Source organism: Aspergillus novofumigatus (assembly GCF_002847465.1).
Source record: "Aspergillus novofumigatus IBT 16806 chromosome Unknown P174scaffold_6, whole genome shotgun sequence".
Lineage (NCBI taxonomy): Eukaryota > Fungi > Ascomycota > Eurotiomycetes > Eurotiales > Aspergillaceae > Aspergillus > Aspergillus novofumigatus.
In genome coordinates, this window is record NW_020194279.1 from 53185 (window position 1) to 76554 (window position 23370).

The 23370-nt window shown below is 46.6% G+C and overlaps 11 protein-coding genes and 1 non-coding gene across 12 annotated transcripts; 5 read left to right on the forward strand and 7 right to left on the reverse strand.

Annotated features, from left to right (window-relative positions):
- Positions 1-314: 314 nt before the first annotated feature.
- On the forward strand, positions 315-1517 carry P174DRAFT_392531 (arylamine N-acetyltransferase family protein). The gene is made up of 2 exons (XM_024823558.1): positions 315-814; positions 874-1517. Exons 1-2 carry the CDS (start codon positions 438-440, stop codon positions 1442-1444), a joined length of 948 nt encoding a protein of 315 aa, XP_024679929.1. The 5' UTR covers positions 315-437; the 3' UTR covers positions 1445-1517.
- Positions 1518-2144: 627 nt separating this feature from the next.
- Positions 2145-3741, forward strand: P174DRAFT_505457 (cytochrome P450; the record flags this gene model as incomplete). The annotated part of the gene is made up of 6 exons (XM_024831262.1): positions 2145-2447; positions 2496-2556; positions 2626-2784; positions 2840-3079; positions 3154-3566; positions 3625-3741. Exons 1-6 carry the CDS (start codon positions 2196-2198, stop codon positions 3739-3741), a joined length of 1242 nt encoding a protein of 413 aa, XP_024679930.1. The 5' UTR covers positions 2145-2195.
- Positions 3742-5914: 2173 nt separating this feature from the next.
- On the reverse strand, positions 5915-7649 carry P174DRAFT_513878 (FAD-dependent oxidoreductase; the record flags this gene model as incomplete). The annotated part of the gene is made up of 5 exons (XM_024832023.1): positions 5915-6375; positions 6499-6852; positions 6947-7218; positions 7288-7559; positions 7602-7649. The coding sequence occupies 5 exons, from the start codon at positions 7647-7649 to the stop codon at positions 5915-5917; spliced, it is 1407 nt and encodes a 468-aa protein (XP_024679931.1).
- Positions 7650-8433: 784 nt separating this feature from the next.
- P174DRAFT_513879 (uncharacterized protein) lies at positions 8434-9204 on the reverse strand (the record flags this gene model as incomplete). The annotated part of the gene is made up of 3 exons (XM_024832024.1): positions 8434-8641; positions 8688-8750; positions 8771-9204. The coding sequence occupies 3 exons, from the start codon at positions 9202-9204 to the stop codon at positions 8434-8436; spliced, it is 705 nt and encodes a 234-aa protein (XP_024679932.1).
- An 826-nt stretch (positions 9205-10030) lies between these two features.
- Positions 10031-11328, forward strand: P174DRAFT_392533 (terpenoid synthase). The gene is made up of 3 exons (XM_024823559.1): positions 10031-10397; positions 10459-10811; positions 10882-11328. The coding sequence occupies exons 1-3, from the start codon at positions 10059-10061 to the stop codon at positions 11210-11212; spliced, it is 1023 nt and encodes a 340-aa protein (XP_024679933.1). The 5' UTR covers positions 10031-10058; the 3' UTR covers positions 11213-11328.
- A 138-nt stretch (positions 11329-11466) lies between these two features.
- Positions 11467-12683, reverse strand: P174DRAFT_373946 (uncharacterized protein; the record flags this gene model as incomplete). The annotated part of the gene is given in 3 exon segments (XM_024822542.1): positions 11467-11778; positions 11796-12270; positions 12331-12683. The coding sequence occupies 3 exon segments, from the start codon at positions 12681-12683 to the stop codon at positions 11467-11469; spliced, it is 1140 nt and encodes a 379-aa protein (XP_024679934.1).
- A 1596-nt stretch (positions 12684-14279) lies between these two features.
- On the forward strand, positions 14280-14812 carry P174DRAFT_443381 (GFA family protein). The gene has a single exon (XM_024827811.1). The coding sequence runs from the start codon at positions 14387-14389 to the stop codon at positions 14801-14803; it is 417 nt and encodes a 138-aa protein (XP_024679935.1). The 5' UTR covers positions 14280-14386; the 3' UTR covers positions 14804-14812.
- Positions 14813-16527: 1715 nt separating this feature from the next.
- On the reverse strand, positions 16528-17412 carry P174DRAFT_461935 (uncharacterized protein; the record flags this gene model as incomplete). Its single annotated transcript, XM_024830063.1, has 2 exons — positions 16528-16898; positions 17007-17412. The coding sequence occupies 2 exons, from the start codon at positions 17410-17412 to the stop codon at positions 16528-16530; spliced, it is 777 nt and encodes a 258-aa protein (XP_024679936.1).
- Positions 17413-18378: 966 nt separating this feature from the next.
- On the reverse strand, positions 18379-18997 carry P174DRAFT_461936 (uncharacterized protein; the record flags this gene model as incomplete). Its single annotated transcript, XM_024830064.1, has 3 exons — positions 18379-18674; positions 18773-18842; positions 18866-18997. 3 exons carry the CDS (start codon positions 18995-18997, stop codon positions 18379-18381), a joined length of 498 nt encoding a protein of 165 aa, XP_024679937.1.
- Positions 18998-19516: 519 nt separating this feature from the next.
- On the reverse strand, positions 19517-20290 carry P174DRAFT_375116 (uncharacterized protein; the record flags this gene model as incomplete). The annotated part of the gene is made up of 3 exons (XM_024822614.1): positions 19517-19650; positions 19715-20068; positions 20122-20290. 3 exons carry the CDS (start codon positions 20288-20290, stop codon positions 19517-19519), a joined length of 657 nt encoding a protein of 218 aa, XP_024679938.1.
- Positions 20291-21562: 1272 nt separating this feature from the next.
- On the forward strand, positions 21563-22716 carry P174DRAFT_461938 (uncharacterized protein; the record flags this gene model as incomplete). The annotated part of the gene is made up of 2 exons (XM_024830065.1): positions 21563-21901; positions 22066-22716. 2 exons carry the CDS (start codon positions 21563-21565, stop codon positions 22714-22716), a joined length of 990 nt encoding a protein of 329 aa, XP_024679939.1.
- A 562-nt stretch (positions 22717-23278) lies between these two features.
- Positions 23279-23350, reverse strand: P174DRAFT_t135. Its single transcript has one exon. It is a non-coding gene; the product is annotated as a tRNA-Ala (tRNA).
- Between the last annotated feature and the right edge of the window lie 20 nt (positions 23351-23370).

Sequence of the window (23370 nt, forward strand, 5' to 3'; positions counted from 1 at the left end):
CCCACCATTCCCCATAGCCGAGGACTTGCGCCACGTCTATATGAGCAAGCCCTGGCGGCGCACAGTCTGATATCCATGTCGTCCGCTGAAGCAGTGAGTTCGTATTGGACGGGCCCCCTAAAGAGAAGCAGGGGTTGACTCTTGGCGGCACTCGATAATCTTTGACCATTTCTGATTTGCTCTTTGATTCGCCGCTTGCTGGGATCCCTGAATTCTGTTGGGTAATCGTGAGATTGGATGCGAGGTCCATCATTAATGACAAGGCTCTACCCTAGAGCCACAAGCCATGATAGATCTATCCCTCATAGACTACTAGGCAACGATGTAACGTCGCTAAGTATATCAAAGCCTGGTCACAGCGTGAGATATCTAGCACCTCATGCACCTTGCTCTCCTGATATACTCAACACCGGCCACTCAGGTGGTCGTTATCCATCATGGCATATACGCAAGCCCAACTTACCGGCTACTTCGACCGTGTCAACTTACCCAACGACGCCCGCGAGGCCTTATTAGCGGGTAGGGATCGCCTGGAGTCGCTGACCTGTCTTCTCCATCACCATCTGGCCGCTGTGCCCTTCGAAAACACCGCTCTTCACTATTCCGTCGATCGCATTCTAGTTCTCAGCCCGTCGTTGTTACACGAGAAGATTGTTCGGCGCCGGCAGGGCGGTACCTGCTTTCAAATCACTCGGTTATTCGGTGAAGTGTTGCTGACACTGGGGTTTGAGCTGTACATGAGTGGGGCACGCACAAACAAATCGGCCAGCGTGGCAGCGCAGGACAAGGATGGCCGCGCGAATTTTGGAGATTGGTTATTCTTTCCTTCTCTCAACCATGTCATCGTCGGTGTACGTGTGCTGACCGTAAAAGGCAACATATGATTCTCATCGTCCGGCTAGATGGGAACGACTTCCTCGTTGACGCAGGATTTGGCCCCAACGGCCCGGTAGGCCCTGTCCTGCTTCGAGATGGACTCGAGTTTACTGATGGTGACGGGAACCTCGGACGACGAGGCAGACTTGTTCATGCCCCGATTGACCAGGGTCGTGCCAGACATCTCAAGTACTGGCGGCTGCAGTTCCTGTTTGACAGCAGTCCGGATTGGACGGACATATACGCCTTCACGGAGAGCGAGTGGCTTGAAAGCGATTACCAAGCCGTAGAGCGTGCGGTTCGTGGTAACAAGCGAGCCTGGTTTATGTACCGAGTGATTGCATTTCGGATCGTGCTGAAAGACAGGAAGCCTGTTGGTTGGGCGATGATCTGGAATGACGCTATGACTTGGTTCCAAGGGGGCAAATTGTCACGGCGAATGAGATTCGGATCTGAAGAGGAGAGGCTCAATGCCCTAGAGAGTGTGTTTGGGATTAAGCTGGGAGAAGAAGAGAGGAAAGAGATTGTTGGGACAGTAGCATTCTTAGCTGGGAAACCCAAGATTTAGACATGTAGACAGAGGGTTGTCCACATATAGCTATCTCTGAACATGACACCAAACTCATATACGCCTTGTACTGGCCAAAGAGCTCTGATCCACTATTCTAACCAACAATAAGATCCTATATATAACAATCTGAGTGGATATGTTGATTGGATACATATAACAATAAAAATCAGTGAAAATAGTTAATATAATAAATGATGTGGTACTAGCTCTGTAATTTTCAATTCTGGATGACAAAACGTGGGTTGACACTATGCAGGCAGGTGTGTCGCGAGGGTAATACAAACCTGTTGATATAGTACTGATACTATATCATACAAGGAATTGAGCTATTGACAAAACAGGGCAGAAGCAAAGTTTTTCGGAGACAATGAGATAACAATAAGCAAAAAGAGAAGGAGGGCCAGTTAGGTACATATACTAAGTTGTGACTGTTACATGTGAGAACGACTAACAGTTCCCTTAGGTAATTGCCTGATCAGTCGGCTTTCGTACATATGCAAGGGAGGAGCTGTGGCTGTTAGTCAATAGAAAAACATTCATACTGTTGGATCGCCATTGTTAACTTCTATTTGCCAAATGCTATGGTCTTTTTGATCGTGGCCCTAGATGGCACTAAAGCTCACCCTACATCTAAAAGAATTTTTGCTCTTAATGAGCGTAGGCTTGGTATCTCCTATGTGTATTATCCTGTGCTTTACATTCCTTCTCTGAAATAGCCCATTATTTTTGTTCAACGTTTAGCCAGACAATGTATACATTCATAACATGCCTAGTACTATTCACTTTGCTCCTGCAGCGTTGGCTCAAGCTTCGGCACCTGAATGGCCCTTGGATTGCTCGCTTTACAACCCTTTGGCAAGCCATTCACATATTGAAGGGTGACCTACCGGAGGTTGTCCTAGAGCTTCACAAAAGACATGGACCATTGGTGCGCGTCGGTCCAAACCATGTCAGCGTTGCAGATCCTGCAGAGATCAAGAACATCTACCGTTTGCCGAAGGTAAGCTTCTAACTGGTTTACTTTCGAGAACACTGACCTTTCGGATAGGGAACTTTGTATCAAATGCTTATTGCTTATGTTAAGGGGAAGAGAATTATGGGGTGGGAAGGTATCCTAGACGAAAAGTTCCACTCGGCTCTGAGACGACCAGTGGCACCTTATTAGCGACTGGAATCAGTCCTCGGGTTTGAACCGCGGATCGAAGAGACTATCAGCGAGTTCGAGACACACTTGAGCCGCATGAGAGATGTTGATATTACCAAATGGATCCCTCTTTTTGCCTTGGACGCCATAAACCGGATCGGCTTCTCCCACGGCGCGCACATGATGAAGCAAGGTAGGGACGTCGACGGCGTCTTTACATTGACAATATTTGCGTTCCGCTATTATAGTCTTTCTCATTACCGTTCCAACCTTCGGGAGAGCTTTGAACTACATTGTCAGCTACTTTATAAATCCAAGGAATGGCCTTGTCCTTCGCGCGGAGTCATTAGCTCATGCTCGATACCACGCTGCCCAGAAGTCTGATCAAAATGACCTTCTTGGCTATTTCCTTGAGGTGTTCCGGAGACATCCTGACTTATACAGTATGGACGGTGTGATTGATTTGACCTACACTGCCCTGCTTGGTGGTGTGCAAAATACTTCTTCTACACTTATCTTTATGCTTACGATTTGCTCAAGCATCCCGCTTCTCTCTCTAAAGTCCAGGACGAACTTGATGCTGCTGTTGCCCATGGACGCCTGTCCTATCCACCAAAGTGGAAAGATATACGGAACCTTCGATATTTGGACGCCGACATAAAAGAAGCGATGCGTTATAGAACTCTGACAAGGTTTGTCATTGAGCGTCAGGTTGGACCACACGTATATGGACAGGACATCCCACCCGGTACCACGGTGCGCTGTGTGCAGCATGTTATTCACCGCAATAGCAGCTTTGGATTCGATGTCCATAAGTTCAGACCTGAAAGATGGCTCGAGTGTACTGATGAGGAACGACTAGTCATGGAACGCTCTATCCTTACCTTCGCGTACGGTGCCCATAATTGCGTCGGGCAGAATATTTTAAGGCTTATTATATATAAGCTTCTGGCATCGTTGTTACTACGCATCAAGGTCAGTACTTCCTCCCCGTTTGCCGCACAATTAATGGAATACTAATACTTGTTTTCAGCTGTCAGCAACTGACCCAGTCGCTGAGTTATCACATATTCCCATGTCAGCCATAAGCATTTCTGACCGACCCTTTTTCGTGACAGTTTTAGAAAGAAATACGCCTGACATTGTTTGAAATGAGGCATATTTAATGTTTATTTCTTCGTTCGTTGGTGGTTTAGATTGGGAATTCACCTTGAAAATACAGGGACTATGTTCGATGCAGCTCAAGCAAGGCTCTCTTCATACTATCAAGGGACGAAAGTCTATAAGCCACGTCTGCACCCATTTTGTACGTAGGATTACATCCGCCTTAGTTGCAATGGATATTCGTCGATTCTCCCATCCCGAGGAAAACCCACGGCGAGATAAAAAATAGGAATCCATCTGTTGGATGTAAATAGTTAGTGACACAGAACTACAGCAGAGCTGTTCAGGTCATTGTTGACTGAACAGCAATACCCTTTTTTATAGTGTTGTGTCAAGACGTATTACCCTATGGTGACTTTCAATAACAGCGAGAATGTTCGATTATAGAAAGAGGAAGACAGTCTTGCTGAATGGTCAGCCTGCATGTCTCTGGTCACTAGAACCTGGTGACCTTTTAATGATGTAGCTGTCTCGAAATAATATTGAGATATAAGATTCACAGTTATGACTTGTGGTGAACAGACTCTTTGTATGGATCTGTGCTCTGCTGAGGTGCTTAGAAAGTTGTAAATTTACTTAAATGCACAATTTCTGTATGTAGATACTGAAAGGAGGGTAAAGGCAAAGAAAGGTGCAAAATTTGAACAGATAAATGAATAGACTCAGACAACAGGCCAAATTGACACGATGTCCCACCGAAGAATTGATCTGAGGAAAAGCCCCACATTGTGGAGACTGTCAAACCCAAATTTCATTCATGCTAAAACAACGCTGAGGTTTCTCAATCAAAAAGCTAACAAGCAGCAAAAGCACTACATTTGCATGCTTATTTTTATTTTCATTTTTCCCTTAGGAGTCATTGGCTGTGAAATTACTTGTAGAGATCTAGTGCTCAGAAGGCTCAATATCATCGCCAGGAGTGGAGCCTTGGCAATCAGCTTCAAGTTAGTAATACTGCAAGACCATTTTTCAGCAAAATGCACAGACTTGGCCTTAGTGGTGATAGAGGTACTGACGTGGCGAGTTGGCAGCTACTACTGCAGGTTGAAGTTTTAGTCTGAAGTTAAAGTGCTCATTGCGAAGAGGCCCAGAACATTACAGAAGTGGGAGCTGCAAGGAAAGTTAAGCTGAGAGGAAAAGTGGAGAGAATATGTTGTGCTACTTTTACTTTCCAGACTAGAGATAGGAATACCGCTGCTTCATGCAGGTGGAATTCAGGTAGCCCTACAGACAGACTGCTAAGGAGTTGGCAAAGAAGATAAAGCAAGCTTAATACACACTGTGTATCTAGTATAATCTACTCTTACTATGGGCTGTAATTAGAAATGCAACATGTGTTATTCCTTTGATGTTTGTATGTCATACGACCCTTCTTGCCAACATTAGCATTTGGTATTTTTCAAACTATGTATTGTACTGTTGTTCCAGCCTCTCAAGCTTTCCGCAGATACTTAGGTGCATAGGGCAGATTTTCGCCATGGAAGTTCTTAATGCTAGTTTTGTGCCTTGTTATGAACTTTACTGCTTGGTTTATTCTACTTTCTGTCTCCTTAAACAACTGTTATGGAATTCTATACTTGATTCATTAAACCTCTTGCTGCTCTTCACATCTTTAATCCTGATATTTATGCTTGGGTTAGGGACCCTTGACCACAAGACCATCATTATCCTCTCCATTATTATAGATTACAACAGTGAGAGCCCCTTCTATCCACGCAAAATTCCACAGCATGACATAGTATGACTCCCCATGGGTCATCTTCTCCACATTGGACATAGTGATTTTATATACAATAGAAAGATGGTCACAGCATCATCGCTCTCTCGTGATTGACTCCGATATGTCGACGCAGGTCAGGATCATTCTGACCTTCCGCTTAGTTCACTACTCGTAATCTGTGCCTTGGCCTCAGCTGTGCCATTGAGCGAATTCAAGTCCCTCCTGATACGCTAAAGCGCCAGAATCAACTCTCAAGGAAATGAGATACATCCTTGGAGGTGCATATACTCTTCAATCGGGTGTCTGATGAAAAGAGTCTATAGACTACATTATGACCTGCAAGCCAAAAACACAATGGTCTTCCTTTCTATCCTCGCTTCACAACATCTTTGCTAAACCACTTGACACCACAACTAATCAATGAATCTTGGCCACCACCTCAGTCCGACCACAAGAAGAGAGAGGGCGTCATATTTCCAGTCCACTGCAAAACCAATGCCAGTAGAATGATGGCGAGCGCGAATTGAAGTGTTTGTGCCCAACCCCTGCCCTTACTGCTGTAGTCGACCCAACCCGGTCCGGATCGTGATGGAAGAGGTAAAAATCCAACAACTTCACCATCAGCAATCGCCTTGGACCCTAGCTCAGCCGGCAGATCTCCCGCGTACGGCACAAAGTAGCGTCCAAACATGGCCTTGAGGAACCCGTCACGAGCTTGAAGCCGAACAAGGAATCTGGAGGTTTTATAAATAGACTTGACACGGCTGTATCGTATTTTCCTGTAGCGTTGAAGCAGGGTCTCAATTTCTGCGTTTGAAGGTAGTTTTGCGTTGGCCACATCCACGAGGTTGTTCAAAAGGGTGGCCAGAGTAGCGGCATCTTCTATAGCACAGTTTGCTCCTTGCCCGATATTTGGTGTCATCAGTGCGAGACGGCGATGTTAGTACAGGGGACGAGACAGACGAGGCAAGAAAAGAAAACTTGTAGGAGATTTTACTTCTCATACCTTGTGGACGCTATCACCCATGAGAGCCATACGCCCATGGTGCCATGTTTGAAAGATGGTCTCTTCCAATGCTGTCATTGAAGCAACTTCCTTGTTCGTCCATACCTGTCCAAAGGTGATATCTCTGTAAAATCGTACATCTTTCAACTTCTCAGCCATAGCTGCGGCATCGGCATCAGTGAAGCGAGGACTATTAGGGTAGGTGTATTTCTCATCAAGCTTCTGGATCACAAACCAGAAAATACGACTGTCTTTTCCATGGATGGTGATAATGGTGAGGCGATCAAAGAATGCGTTGACTTGATCTCCCATCTCTAGTCCTTTGATAGGTGAAGAAATGCCGAAGATGCAGCTGTATTCAACAGTCATACCTGGCAGGGCAAATTACAGAGATTTTTAGTCTACTGCAAATACAAGGGAATAAAAAAAGCGATTTGAATCAGGTATGCCGTGCTAGGTACTTACCTGTTCGTTCGCGCTCGCTGACCAGACCAGTACTCTGTTTCTCTCCTGCTTTCCACATCTCTGACCGCACTCGACTATGAACACCATCTGCACCGACGACCAGCTGCCCTGTATAAATGCTTCCATCTTCGGTAGTCACGCCCAGATCGTCTCCTAACGTTTGGATGCTGACCACCTTTTTGTTGAGACAGATATTGTGCTTCTTTGGGTATCTGTTGTAGAGAATTTGGAGCAATTTCTGTCGATCCAGGAAAGCTATCGGAAAGCCGAACCTGTTTTATGCCCAACATAAATTCTTATGTCCAAAAATATGGCTTTGGAGAGGTTGGACTGTGACAGACCTCTGGCCGATGATTTCGGGATAGCGGCTGCTGAAATGGAAGCCATCTGGATAGCTCACCGTTGCAACGTTTAGTGGTTCAATACACTTTTCGATTTCCTCGTAGACTCCAAGCTGGTCAAGAATCCGCGCCCCGTTTGGCGAGATGCCAATGGAGGTACCAAGCTGCGGCGCTATGTCTTTCGCTTTCTCGAGAACGATATGATCGATTCCTGCTCGGTCTAAACAGTGGGCCAATGTCAAACCCGCAATTGATCCACCAACAACGATAACCTTGAACCCAGGCCGATCAATGGCCGAGCAGCCAGATTGAACAGTTTCTCGACTCGAGTAAGACTGACGAGGGGCGTGTGACTTTGTCATTGTGTTCGAAGTCTGGTGAGGAGTCTATACAGCAAACGATGATAGCAAAAGCAAATCATAGACATTGGCACAGCCCCAGTAGTGCGGCCTTTCAGAACGACTTCCTCTTGGTTCAATCGATGCCTATATTCAGTATGAGGCACCTGAAGACATACGCCAAAAAAGATGACTCTAAGCCCCTCACTAATCAATTGATCAGAAATGAAGGGCTGCAAGACCTCGCACACGCGGGACAAGTGGGTCACTTGCAGGAGATATTATGATATATTACATATAAGTTACCTTACGTTACCAGTTAGGAAACTAGGGAGTCTGATTACAGGTTAATGTATTTGTAGAAGTATATGACGTGGCGTACTGCATATATTACGCGTAGATCACACAGAACATTAGCATTATATCCTTGTTGTTCCATGTCAGGGCAATCCCAGCACATATATGACCAGTCGTCGACAATTGATTACACAATGGGCTGTTCATCTTGGAGACTGCCTGCAGTTCTGCAAGAGACTCATGTACATTAGACCAACCACGTTGTGCATTTCTGGGGATTTATAACAGTACAGACCAAATAACATTCAAAAACACAATCTTTTACCCTTTCTGCAATGCAAGTATACCTAACTACTTAAGAAGTTGACACCCTTCCAACCCAATAATAACCATAATATTGTCGCAACACGGAGGGTTGAGCGAGCATCAACCTGTGCCATACATGAAGTGATTGGCGGACTGAAAAGCCGGTCGCTGTTCGTGAAGCCCCTTACCTGGTTGATCCCTAACCTTATATTTGCTTATTCTTTCCCTCGAGTGACTCCTCGTACCGTCTCACATACCAGTAGCAGACACCATAAGAGGCGTCTGTGAGAAGAAAGACAGCCAAGCTCCACAGAACAAGGGGACTGTTCAACCAAGCAAACGACTCAGGCCAGTATTTCCATCTCAGGGATGCGAATACCACCGTGCATGACGATCCAAAAAAACGAGACAGCCTCCTGATGTTAGCTGTAGCAAGAAACCAAGGTATAGAGCATTTACCATAGGGTGTAAGAAGCTCCACGTGTGCTCCCCCTGCAAAGCAATTGACAAAGTCCTCCGATACTGAGGAGTAACTGGCACACCACGGCCCCCACGAGTAAGCAAGAGAGGGACCGATTTCCGCTGCCAGGGCCAAATGACCAGTCAAGAAACCGAACATTCCAATAGCAAAGATAAGTGGAAGGTTGTGCATCACCAGAGGGGCATGAGTCCACTCATTTGGTGCAAATCTAACAGCAGCGTACATAACACCAAAATTGATGCTAAGGCCTGCAAGAGAAACACCTTGCTCCACCCAGCTCTTGGAGGGATAAATTATGCCATACACAACTTCCCAGGCAATATTGCAGCACAATGGCATAATGGCCATTCCATAGGTCTTATCTTTGAATGACTTGTAGACCATCCCCACATAATTGATCAGCCAGCCGACACCCATGCCAAGGACGAAGAGGTTGGCAATGGACTCAACAGCTCGGTACTCGGGAGGAGCCTTGGAAACGTCAAAGCCGTCCATTTCTGATGCTTTGTTATTTTCGATACAATGCAAAGTAGAAAGCCACCAGCGAGCTCGAGAATGGGGATTTCTGCTCAGGTTGGGGGGCGTCGTAGTTATGGCTGAACAGCTTCGCAAAGTGGACCGACCGGGTGTTCGGACGTGACAGGCTATCCTAAACTATTTTTCTTGGGCACTGAGGCATGAACGAAGGCTGATTGCAGATTGCTGAAAGTGCAGACAGCTGAGCAATGCAGTCCCCGGTTATAAGATTAGAATGAGGTTGAGAAAGATAGTAGCTGCTTGAAATCACTAGCCTTTTACTAACATGGGCAGTGCATGTTCGAGCCTGCTATCCTTCCCATTGTCTCAGTGGAGAATATGCAGCATGCAGAAGTTATAGTTCAAGTCACATGCATGGCATGCACGGTAGAAGCAGGAGCACCCGACTGCCATAAAAAATACCATCCTTCATGTGCAGTATCATTGAGGGGAGACTCCTTCCTGCTCGGTTTCCATTCCTAGACAACGCCACACAATGATGAAGCTCGACTCACAAGACAGTTCAACCGAATGGACCAGCATATCAAAATCATAGAAGCATAGAGCTTCGTTTGGACCACAACATGTGAGTCAAGAGTTTTGCTTTTTGAGTTTCGACAGGGAAATATTTGAGTCTAATAGTCACTATGCAAGCAGGTGCATATTAGCACCAAAAGGTAGTCTCAGATCCGAGAGAACTTACTGAAAGTACTTCTGGCACTAGCGGTAATAGAATAAATGAACTATGAGACTCGTGTAGATATCATCCTATCCAGGTTTCCTTCCTTACATCTACTCAATTTCAATATACACGGACGTCCTAGACGATCAAGATGAGCGACTTTTCTCCATTGCTAGATTTCCCCCTTTTCCTACTCACTATCGTGCTTTCGCTTTCTATCGTTCTCTCGCCCACGGCTATCATTATCGATCGTCTTCCACAGATCAGATTCTGGTCAAAAAAGACCTATTTGAAAGGCCAGAAGGAGCCGGCCAATATCACGTCTCTAGAATGCCCTTATAGCTACATTCGTCAAATTTACGGCCATTACCACTGGGCACCTTTTGTTGAGAAGCTGTCTCCCACACTGAAAGAAGAGGACCCTGCCAAGTATAAAATGGTGCTTGAGATTATGGACGCGATCCATCTTTGTCTGATGCTCGTTGACGATGTGAGTAGATTGACCTAATACTAGGTAGTAATGACTTGACCGGAAAAATAATTGTCTCCAGATAGCGGATGACAGCGATTACCGGAGGGGACGTCCTGCTGCCCATAAAATCTATGGCCCGTCAGAGACCGCAAACAGAGCATACTATCGAGTTACCCAGGTCCTCAACAAGACCACGATTGAATTCCCACATCTGGCATCATGGCTAATGCAGAATCTCGAGGAAATTCTTGAAGGGCAGGATCTTTCCCTCATATGGCGCAGGGATGGACTCAGTGGCTTCCCAGCCAAGCCAGAAGAGAGAGTTGCGGCTTACCGGAGAATGGCTTCGCTGAAAACAGGTGCATTATTCAGGTTGTTGGGACAACTTGTTCTGGAGGATCATTCAATGGATGAGACCATGACCCTTATCGCGTACGTTCCTTGCCCCGTCGGTCAGTGAGGACAATCATGCATCTCTTATCCGGCTAACTGACCTGGCTAGCTGGTTCTCTCAACTACAAAATGACTGCAAGAATGTCTATTCTTCAGAGTATGCCAAGAGTAAGGGTTCGGTGGCTGAGGACCTGCGTAACACCGAGCTGTCATTCCCCATCGTTCTGGCTCTTAATGCGCCTGATGGCCACTGGGTTGCGAAGGCTCTGCAGTCTCCATCACTACGGAATATTCGAAACGCACTTCGAGTTATCCAGAGTGACACTGTCCGTGGAATGTGCATGGCCGAGCTCAGGAACTCAGGCTCATCGATTCAAGACTGGTTGGAACTCTGGGGGAGGAAGGAGAAACTTGACATCAAGTCCAGCAAAAAGGCTTGAACGTGGATATTTTGACCAATCTTCATGTTGCTCTTCGGGAGGAGCTCCCTCTCCATCCATGAGACGGAGATGGAGTCATTGTGAGTTCTGCTTTATCGTAGCTAAATGGAAACATGTCAAGATTCTAATTTACTTTATAAATGACCCTGTTCTTTGCGAGTGTCTCTTTTACATGCATATCAAGTATATTAGCTTTGAGTTCGCAGCCCCTACCCATGATAATGCTTTGATACGCCTTCAAAGACTATTGGAGATTACCTGCGAATGTATGATATGACTGTCGATATGTAGCCTATCGAAATCAGGTCTAGCCTGCCTTCTTTTTGCTTTCCAGGGTGCTGGAGCTGATGATGGTCATCTCTCCAGCACAGCCCAATTGCAACGCTACACGGTCCACACAAAACAACTAGAGTCGCGAAACTAAGACTAAGGGATACCCTGTTGATTCCTCTCTGTTCATGTCGATAGTATACAGCCGAACACCACAGCAAGGTTGCCAGGGCAGATAGTCTATAATCCCAATGAAGGAAACGTAGTATACCTTTCTCCAAGTATTCAACTCTTTGCTCCACTTACGGGAGACCTGGAAAGAGGAGTGCTCCTGGATGTAGATCAGGCGCTCAGGCAGAGGCACTTGTGAGGGTGATAGCACTGATATTCCAACCACGACCATGTGACGGATGGCAGAACATCCAAACGCGAATGCGTAAGTATACTTTAGCGTGGCCGCAGTAGATTCCGTCTTTTCCTGTAGAGGTTTATGAATCGGACACTGAAATAACCAAATGAGCAAGGAAACAGAAATCGGCCACACCTGCCATAGCGCAATAATTTGCTGTTTTATATCGTAAGAAATGATCCCCGGGGCGGGCAGAGAGGCTAGAAGCAGCAAAGATATGTAGCCTATAGCCATAGACAATGGGATGCTAACAGGCATTAAGGTGTCTTTGGAGATTCCGGAGAGCCCGGCTGGTCTGGCTGGTGTGATATCTATGGCAAGGAAAAGGGGTATTATTAACCCTGGACCGATGGCCTGGACCAGAAGCCCACTCAGAGAACTCCTATAACCTCCTAGTGGTAAGTAAATAGCGGTTGACGGTAGAGCTCAGCAAATCGACTTTATGTCATGCTCAATCATGGCTTTTCTAAAACACTTCCTCCGGCATTTTTGGAGGATGATAATAACCCACATAGGCAACACACTGCCAGCAAAGGCGAGAGCATACAGTGGTAAAGAAGGCATAGTTGGATGGAATATAGGCCAGTAAAATATAACACATGCTGCCAGAAATTCATCGAGGAAAGGTAATCCTGCATAGTACGTCCTTAACCCTCCAAGGCCCGTAAGTGAGTTTCGAGCTGCCATATCCGATAATAGGTCAATGAATCCATTCCGAAAGGAGAGGTAATATTTCGTGTAGAGTGCAAGAATAGAAAGGGAAAGGAGAGCAAGCTGTACAGCTTTCGTCATTTTTCTTGCGTGCAATTTTCCCTCATGTCATTAGGAGATCATATCCTAAGGGTTGAAGAAGCCGGAAAATCGACTTTGTGGACTTTTCACCACTTTAGACAACACTCCGATGTCCATTGCGGCTTGACACAAATTCGAAGATAGTACCGAGTTACGCGGATGGACTCCGGAAGTACAGGTCATGGAATTCAAAACCAAAAATACGATGATTTTGGTATTTGCAATCAGAATTGCGATCCAATGTGATTATCTATTGGGTTTTATAATCTCTGAAAGTGGGTATGGAACAAATGTTAAGAGTGGAATATGTACATATTTTGATCATTCTGCACCAGCCTGATAAGAATTGGACTGGTTACACAACTTGAATGATCATGTTCTCGTACAGAAATCCGAACTGCCTAAATTATCACTTCTAAGCTATTTGTCATATAGTTAGTATACAAATTTATATTTCTTGCATGATCACCAGCACAAGCTAACAAAAATGAATCTCATCCTAAGTTTTCCTTTTTCATCGTCCTCATTTGTGACAGATCACAAGCCAGGGATGGCTCTGACATGTTTGGCAGTCAATGCGAGACTGTGATCACACTCAGCATATGCCAGACCCACTTCTGTGTTATTCGGCATGTATCTGTTCAGTATCCTTTAGTGTAATGCGTAGAGTCCTGAATGTTAGTGGTGTAGATATTATATGACATCCTTTGGTTGGATTGTTTGAATTCCTCCCAATACCAGTCCATAAGAAAGTACCCCCTGCTTTCGGCTTTATGATTTCTGTAACTTAGTCTGATATCGCTACTTTCACATCAATGCTTTGTGTATGCACGTGAATACTCCATACATGAGCTGGGGCTCTCGTTTACTTCCAGTAATTGTTGTCTGCTCTAAAAATCTGTACATTACATTATTCAGTGATTGTAGTAGTCAATCTTTGACGATATTTATCATCGGGGATGCAGTCCTAAGATCTATGGAAAGTAAGGTAATGCATTTCAAACAGAAGGCACTCTTGTTATCCAATAGAATGGATTCAATATTTTAGTCTCAACTGCACACGTACTGCTTAACAAGTCTTTAGGCTTTAGCAGACAGGGATGAAATTTTCTCAAGGTGTACGCTGCATCTGACGCATACGCTCAAGCGACCTACATGCAGAGCATGCTGGCCAGTATGAGGCCATTACCAGCAGTGACTTCCTGCCTGTATTTGATCAATACTCAGTTGCTACTGCAGGATAAGGTGAAACCTTAATGTGAGCTATTATACACTCCTCACATGAGGAAAGCGGACTCTATGGAACCGAAGAATAGGGGCAGAAAAATAATATAGTTCATCGTGCAAATACAGTTACGCCTAAGTTTGATGGTATAATAACTCAGCCAAACGGAGATAGACAGTGCTAGACGCTAGCGTATTGAATCGGATAGAACATGTCAGAGGATCTCATCGACGTATTCGTGAAGTCAGGTCTGCTACTAACCCACATGTAGTTTAGGATGAAGTATCCACTGATGAGGGGACGTGGGGTAGATGCATCGTCATCCTCCATATGATATAATACGAGCCATGAGTATGGCCAAAGCTGTTCTACTGGGAGTATCTCTGTCTGCACACAACCTGACAAAAATCTCAGATCATCTGTCCCCCCAACTTCATCCAACTCGCTCAGCTCCCGATCCAGCCACTCAGAGTTCATTATGGAGGGTCGTTGTCAATGTGGAGCCATCCGATTTACGACACCACTTCCAGCACCTTACAAGATATACGCCTGCCACTGTACAGAATGCCGTCATCAGTCTTCATCTTACTGTGGCATAACAACCGTCTTTCCATGGTTTGAAATACCAGTGGTCCATCCAGATGGCACTGCGAGAATCGGCACTTATACTCGGCGAACCTCGAAAGGTAGAGAGCTGGAATGTTTATTCTGCTTGTCATGTGGATCACGACTCATGCATCGCACTCATGGAGACGAAACAGTGAGCGTGAAAGGTGGCTGTCTGGAGGCTCTGACGCGGGAAATGATGTCGAAAGCTGCGCACATTTGGTGTAAGGAAGCAGTGATGGAGGTACCACCCGGCGCAGAATGCTGGCAGGAGGACCCGGAAGATTAGCTGTCTCCAGCATTAGTGTGAAGCTGCTCTGGATTCTGCTGGAGATTATAATATAGTGTCTATCAAAAACTACAAGCAGACTATAGTTGCAGGATATGATGGATGCTGATGCACTTGGTATTGTTATTGAAGAACCAGCATCACCCAACTTAAATACATCATGATCTCATGATCTTATGGACATGCCATTTCGCATTCTCTTATCCTTCCGCTCTAAGAGCCCTTATTGCAAACCCACGGCAAGCCTAACCAATGAGGCCGCAACGAGGCGAATGTTGTGTTGACCGGGCCTGAAGCTCGATCAATTATTGTCTCCCGCTGAAGATAAATAGAGCCGATTTCGGTGAAAGCAGACAACAAGTAGAAAGATAAGAAATCGAAGTTGCGACGACAAAAGCTAGACTCTGCGGAGGGCATCTTCCATGTCCTTTGTGACTTTCTGGACGCCCAATGTGTCATCCTTATTGTCGTTAATCAATTGTTCGACCGTCTTTTGGCAGCGGGAAACGGGGGGTTTCGTAGACAGCCTGTTCCAAAGTGGCTTTCATTGTATTAACTGTCAGCTGCATCGTATTGACTACTGCTGTAGGCCTTCAAGCAGGTTCTAGTGCTGGTTTTCTGCGTGTTCCTTATCGAGGATGATGCGTCTGGCTGTTTTGGAATCCCTGTCAGCACTTACTGTGAGTCATTTTCTCTTCTTGTCTCGATATGCATCAGCAAAGGAGGTGCGTATGGCGTGCGTCTCTAATAGTGCCGCTGCTATCATCGTTGTGTAATGGTACCCAGCTGGCTGTGCTATAAACGGGGACTGCAATGAAGTAAGAACAGAAGCCTGTATCATGCAGAGAATATCCCTGGGGTCTTTCCTTCTTTCCTTTGATGCTGTATCATCGACACCCACACAAGGAGGATCGTCCATCCATATAAGTGGTATCAATAACTGACTAGTGGAATATGCTGCCACCACGGAAATCAGTTCCTGTATCAGCAGGACGAGATACACATTCGCTGTCATCTCCACCTGATCGTGTACGATCAGGTTTTGGATCTGTTCTGACGAGAGGAGGGCGGTCCGACATGGATGAACATGGAAGATAAGCCTACCGGTGAGAATGGCTACGGTGCGAACTGTACCTCTGAATGCCTGAACCACCAGCTCGCATCTCGACGAAGCCTGGCCATTGAATCTGAGACGCCGGTCTCAATTAGCAGCAAATGCCAACTTCGGGATGATCTCTGCCCTGCTAGGATGACGGGATAAACTTGTTATCTGCCTCTTTTGCTGCTGTTTGCAGCCACAGTTGGTCTGTAAGTTGTAGTCCGGACATTCCATGTCCTCCCTTAATGCTCCGGGGCAAAAAGGAGTCAACCAATATGTCCACACTGAATCGTCTGGTGGGGTAATCGTTTTGGAGGCAAGTGCTTCCCTCGAACATGAATCGAAACGCGATTCCCGGCGAGGCGTTCTTGGACTCCCCCAGTTGAGTGCAAATGACCCGGGGCAGATTGAGCATTGTCATTCTGGTTTAACTCGAGGGCTCTCCCCGCGTCGATTTAAGTCTATGGAAACTGGTGAACGGATGAGTGATGTAGTCGACCGGCAGTCTGTATTTGGTATCCCTTCGCAATCGTAATAAACCGGTTCAACCAGGACGCCTCTGACAAACAGACAAGAGGGGTTTGAGGACGAAGATTGACAGTAGCTGTAAGCATTCGAAGAACGCCTATTGAAAACTCACACCAACCCTCATCAGTGAGGCTGCGTCGAGGCGAATGTCAGGTTGACCTGGGCCTGGAGCTCGATTGAATAGAGCCTGGTAATGAAGATGAACGGGAACACTTCCGGTAGCATTGGTTGGTGTAATAGTAGCTATCTGCGCTATGAAGGCGGGCTGGTTGGCTGCCTGTTGGAGTCCGAGGGGTGGTATTGGCGGTATGGTCATCTGCTGGCTGCGCAGACCCTGGGCTGGAGTTACGGACTGACCGGGAGGGCTCAGCTGCCACTTCTCCAACCGAATGGTCTTCCGTGTCCGTTCAATGCTGAGCAGAATCACGGTGCGAACGGCCCCTTGGGAGTTCTCAAACCACCATTTCACTTCTTGACGGAGCCTGTTCAAGGACTCGGGTACGCCGGTCTCAATAACCAGCGAAGGCCAGCCTTGCGGCTGATTTCCTCTGGGCTGTCGGGTCGGTGGTATGAAACAATCATCCGCTTGCTTGCCCTTGTTTGCAGCCAAGCTTAGCCTGTGAGTGGTCTTCCCACTCCATAAGATGTCATCCATCGATGTCCCAGCCAAAGCGGCAGAGAGGGATATGTTCTCGCGGAGACGTGAAGTCGCGGTCTCATGAGGTTCGGACGGGACAATCTTGATGGTTCCGTCAAACATCAACCGAAAATTAATGCCCTGCAAGACATTCTTGTTTTCATCTGGTTGACTGCGAATGGCTTGAGGAAGATTAAGGGCAAGGATATACTGATTCCGTGCGTCATCACTCTGGTTCAGTCTCTCAAGTACCCTCTGCGCCTCGATATTCAGTCTACTGAGACTGGTAAAGGGATGGGTGACGTTGTCGTCTGGCAGTCCGGACGTGATATTCGATGACTCCATGACTTCTGGCGTGGTGCTTTTGGTCTCGCTGAACATGGACGCCACAATCAACAATCTCAAATAGTAAAGCAGAAAGGATAGCTTGAAGGAAGAAGGTCGAGGGTATTTATGCTAAGGGTCCTCAGGACTTACCGTTATTCTTTATGATTCTATTCACTGTTGGATACTTGAAAACAGGTTCTGTGAATATGAAGCTATGGATTACGTTCAGGGCAGTGAATGATCAATGTTGCATCTGGGAAGTGAATGGATGATGTTGGACTAGATGCAACAGAGCGAGCCATAACATAGTGGGCTAGGTCCAAATATGCTGCCAAGGTAAGTTTAAGGAATTGCTTTTGAAACCATGGTTGGACAATGATAGAATGCAGTCTTTAATTTGTCATAAACCTTGCTAAATGTACATTGCTATATCTTTGTTATGGCCCCTCGTAGCAAATTCTTCCGCCATTTCTCTCTAGATGAACTACGGATGATGATGGGTTCTCCAAAACAATCACACCCCACGGGCCAAGTAAAGATTTCACTCTACACGTGCGTGCCGGGCAAACTCTTCTCTTTAGAAACTGTTACCTTCCAGACTCTCATCCCTTGAGTCAGCCCATTCGAGACCACTGGAATCTTCGACGCTCCTGTACTCTGTTAGACTGGGGGCTTCAAGAGCTTGCGCTAGCGCCGCAGCACGGTTGAGGATCTTGTAGATTGTTGATATAATATCCCCCTGCTGTCCTTTGTTCCAGCTCATAATACAGCCTGAGTACTACCCAAGTCAATATTTCACAAGAGTAGTTTCAGCGGTTGGTCGAACAGCTCACCCGAGACTCCTTGTTGATGCACAAAAAGCGCCACTCCTCGGTATCAGTAACGATTCCATATACTGTAGTATCCTTGCGACCAGCTCTCTTCCTTCCATGATGAAGCATCGCTGTCATAGATTGATCAGTAAATTCTTTTGTTGACTCAGTATCACATACCCATGGAAGATAATGCCTGATATCGGCCAATGTTCCCTCGACGTTGTGCACAAAAGAATAGCAGGCTCGTCTCCTTTTTCTGGGCCCCGTACCAAATGGAGTAGTCTGCCCTGCCCTCTAACACGTAATCTCTATTCTGATAGGACCACGGCAAACTCAAATTCTTCTCGAATTGAAGATGAAGGGATCCGTAAGCTGACGCGGACTCGCGCTTCTTGCTTGCGAGGACTGCGACGAGAATTGTCTCAAGACGGGGTCTCATAAGCGCTTTGTTCTCACTATCTCTACCTGCAGCACGCCAATAGCCCGACAGGATTGACCCTATACTAGCGTCAGGCATGAAATTGACCCTCTGCGTGAATCGAGCGGTAGATACGTATGCCTACCTAAATACTCAGGCCCTTGAATCTTGTCCTGCGCTGTCAACTGCCAGCAAGAACTAGGATCCGGATCTGGCTGGAGGCGTAGAACCGACGAACATCTTGGGGATGTATATCGGCAATGGTGATATGTGGTAGATCGTTATTTTTTGAAGTGGCAGGCCTTTTACCTTGCTGGCCCCCCGTCCTAGACACTACGGGCACTTCGGCGATGTCAGCTTTGCTCCGCATGGCTGAGCCTTCTGCTGAGCTTTTGCCAATTTGAATTCTCAATCTTTCAAAGTAGTCCATGTCAGTCGAATAGCTTGGTGGAGTGCGGTAACAGATAGAGTTTGCAAATGTTGGGGTCAGGACAGGGTAATGAAGTCGAAGACGACGCAGATGTGATGTCAACGCAGAGGCTGCGGTGCTGCCTACCATACATAATCAAACCCAAAATTCCTGCATTAGCAGTATGTGATACAGATATCAATTTGGTTTCTCCTGAATACATCAGTTACCCACTTGGTCGCGGTCTATCGTCTAAATCCGACAAATTCTCTAGTGTCCTTCAGCTGTTCCTCCAAAACCATGCAGCCAGTCATCTGGCTCACCGTCATCTTCCGTCGGTTCATTTGAGCTTCTGATATTGCAATCTCAATTGCCTGCTTTACGATCTTGCCAATCTGGCTGATGATCTCTTCTTGTTGTCCTTTTGTCCAATCCAAGTGGAGCGACGAGTACTTCCACACATTTCATCAGCTTACTATATCATCTAGACCGTAGGCAAATACATACCTGACTCTTGCTGTTGAGGTGCAAGAACGTCCATTTGTAACTATCTGTACAGACACCATATATTTCCGCGTTCCTTCCGGCTTTCTTTCGAGCATAGTGAATTATTGCTGAGCAGTACGTGTTAATAGGATATTCTCATAAAACAGGCTATCAAGCGCATATGACACTTACACATTGCTGCAAGAGGCATCCAACACTCATCCTCCATCAGCATGTCACTCCGGACAACAATAAAGTTGGTCTCGAGGTCTTGTCGGCCCCCGTACCAAAGAGCGTAGTCCACCATGCAGCCAACGATGTAACTACAGCCCTGAAAGTTGTGTGCTATGCAGAGTCTATGTCGGGGTCCCCAGGAAACGGCGTCCAGAATGGCCGACATTCCGAACCTGCCATTCGCAGACTTTTGTCGCGCTTCTTTCACCAGGGATAGGATTTGGATCAGTATGGCATCCAATCTCGGGCGGATGAGCTTAGCATTTGGGGACTCGACGATTAGCGCTAGGTTATAATCTTCTAGGAGTCTTTCTGGTCTTCGTTAGCGACCGGAAATCCCGTTATAGCCCAGGAAAAGCACTCACCGAGGGAGCTAGGCATTTCGAGTCTGTCATCTCGTCCAATATGCCATGTGCTCTTTTTCCTCCACCAGCTGCTTGGGGAAATCACTGTAGCCCCAAGGAAATCATCGAGAACCTCGCTCTCGTTGTCTTTGTCGTTGTCAGGTTCCGAACGAGAGAGCATCGGTTGCATCGTCTCGACTTTGACATGTCTCGGCGGGAATAGATTTCGCAAACTCGGCGCGTTTTAGATATCGGGAGAACGGGATACTCTCTTTGACTGATTGCTGGTGGGCTGTACATAAACGGATTTACCATGAAGATTGAGACGTCGGAGGTCTAATCGGGTAGCGGCCTTCCATAAGAGTCAGAGTCTCGCTCTAAGGGTTGCATTACTCCGTGCTGACATATAGTACCAAAACTTGGAGTCTAGTGAAGAGACGTAGAGTTCGGAACAAAGTCTTTACATTTGTGGTCGAACCACACATAGTTCTCATCACCTAACCATCTTAGTCTGCTGAGTCTGCTCATTGACTCCATCAACGAGTCCGCTTCAGGGTATTGGATAGAGATCGCCTTGTAATCTCCAAATAACGTGCATTATCATAATAGAATGGGCAGTATAACGTGAAGTTGAATTCGAAGATTACTATCATTCTTAATCCACACAGCGGTGTCCTACAGAACCCTCAGTAAATCACAAACTGCAACCACAAGAGTCGCTGGGATTCCTATCTGAAGCGCCCAGATCCCGCATTGTGGCTGAAGCTAGACATAGCCACTCAGCTGAACAGGGGTAAGCCTCGCAAAGCTCCGTAATCGTGGCAGGGTCTGCAGGGGTTGAGCTGACCTCCTTTTCGAGGTGGTTAGGGTGGATCTTTTAGTGATATTCCATAGTAGTGGAGGGGCTCACCGTAATGTTAAATTCTTTAGGACTCACTTAACTGCATGTCCTTGACGCCCCGCACGAGGCTAAGCGCCGACACCCTTGTCAATCAGAATGTTGCCTAGTTGTGACAAAAGTCCATTCAAAATCAGATATAAGACTGTAATCCCCCAAGTGGCACAATCCAAAGAAATGGCATTGTTGTATCCATGGCCGACTGTTGTTGTATCCATGGCCAACTCCACAACAACATCATCCGGTTGGGTCAAGGAACCAGACGGGCGCGGAACATGGGGCATCCTCTCGACATGTCTGCTAACCATCACTCTATGCTGCTGGACATCCGTCTGTCCCAATATACCCGCTAAATCTGACGGATACTGGGCCCGCCTGCGCGATAAATTTCACCTCGCGTGTATGGGGATCCTAGGCCCGGAGTTTCTTTTGATGTTGGCGACGGGACAGTGGTCGTCGGCTAGGAAGTCGGTTAAGGTGTGTTTTCACCGCCAGGCTGGATGGCTCTAATCGGTGTAGGAGTTTAGCAATTTAAATAAGAAAAGAGGGAAACGGGAGTGGACCATGACGCACGCGTTCTATGCGGATATGGGAGGGTTTCTTCTTGAGGGGCCTGGGGTTGAGACTCCGTTCCCGGTTGATGCGACGCAGTTGGCTTTCCTGGTCGAGCAGGGATATGTGGAGTATCCAGAAATTACTCGGGATGATATCGATGATCGTAACAAGTCAGATGGGTTCGCGAGGTGCGTTTTGATCATGATCTCGATGGAGGTCAGTGCGCTGCTGCTGATGACGATGATGCAGATTTATCGCAGTGTGTCAGGCGGTTTGGTTGCTGCTCAATTGCATCCTGCGCGGAGCCCAGCACCTTGCTTTGACAACACTGGAGCTTACTACTATCTCGTTTGTCATCGTCTTCTTCGCAACCTCCTTTTGCTGGTACTACAAACCGCAAGACATAACCAGTACGACCACCGTAACCCTCGCGGTAGATATCAGCACTATCCGGGAAAAGGTAAACCAACGCCTCTTCTACTGGAGGAAATTGCACTGACCATGGGAAAAAGCACTGCCCTCCAGAGCTCGAAGAATGGTACACAAACCCCTTGGAATTCCTGCATCCCAACCTGTACATCTGCCACCTCTTTTGGCGATACTTCAATCAGATTCTCCGCCGGATTCACTGTCCCATCTTCTCTCGTCCCGTCACCAGCAAACCTTACAACCGCATCCCAAGCGACGATTTCCCGCATCTAGATACACTAGCCGACGCCCTCGCTTGTCCGATTGTCCTCCTCTTTGGCAGCATGTTCATGATCGCTTGGAGCTTTGACTTTCCCTCTTCTCTCGAGCGAATCCTGTGGCGCATTGCGTCCTGCTATACACTGCTATTCTCCATCGTCGGCGGTCCATACATACAATTCTGCTACAAAGTTCTTCTTCCACGGCATGCTGAGAAACGAAGGGCTGGCGATGTGGAAGCGACTACTCCGCAGACGCGGATGCAGCATCTCACTACGAAAATGAGAAATATCCATCCTTCGAAGGACCCACGGTTGGAGATTCCGCTGTTGGCGCTCATTCCTGTGACCGTACTGTGCGCTTTGTATTGTATTTCTAGAGCGTATATACTCGTTGAGGACTTGGTTGGGCTGAGGGATCTACCCGAGTCGGCGTTTCAGACGGTGGAGTGGTCCGTTTATATCCCTCATTGGTAGTTGATAACAGAATAATTGCTGCCTATACACTTATGCCATCTCTCAGCTCATCTGACATATGACGACTTATCATATTCTATTACTCTCTACAATCGAGAGATCGTGCAGGAGAACCAGTTTGGCTCTACAGTGGTTGTGGTTGGTGGTGGTTTAACACCAGTCCAATGGACTGGGCAGGTGGAGGAAAAGTCCTTGCTCTGACTATGCCCGGTCATTTGTTTGCTGTAAATTTATTTCAGACGGAACGGAATGCAGTACGCTGCCCTTGTGCGGAAGATGGTCGCGAATGGAGTGACTTCACTTCTCTCAAAGCTTTTTGTTTGGCTTTATGCCACTTGATCGCAAAATATATATATACACGTCGACGGTACACTTGCATAGTTTTCAATGAGATAATGGCCGGACGTTTGGTGCCTGAGCTAAAGTCAGACTTTGGACATCTCTCTTATTTACTATTTGTTTTTATTATTTTCTTCTTTAAAAAAGGTCGTTCTGAGAGATAGACCTTACAATTACTATGCTGCTGCGTTGCGGATGGTAAAAATGAAAGACGAAAAAAACATGGACTCGCGGGGAATCGAACCCCGGACCACCCCCATGCTAAGGGGGTATTATACCACTAAACCACAAGCCCAGTTGTTGAAAGGCGAAATC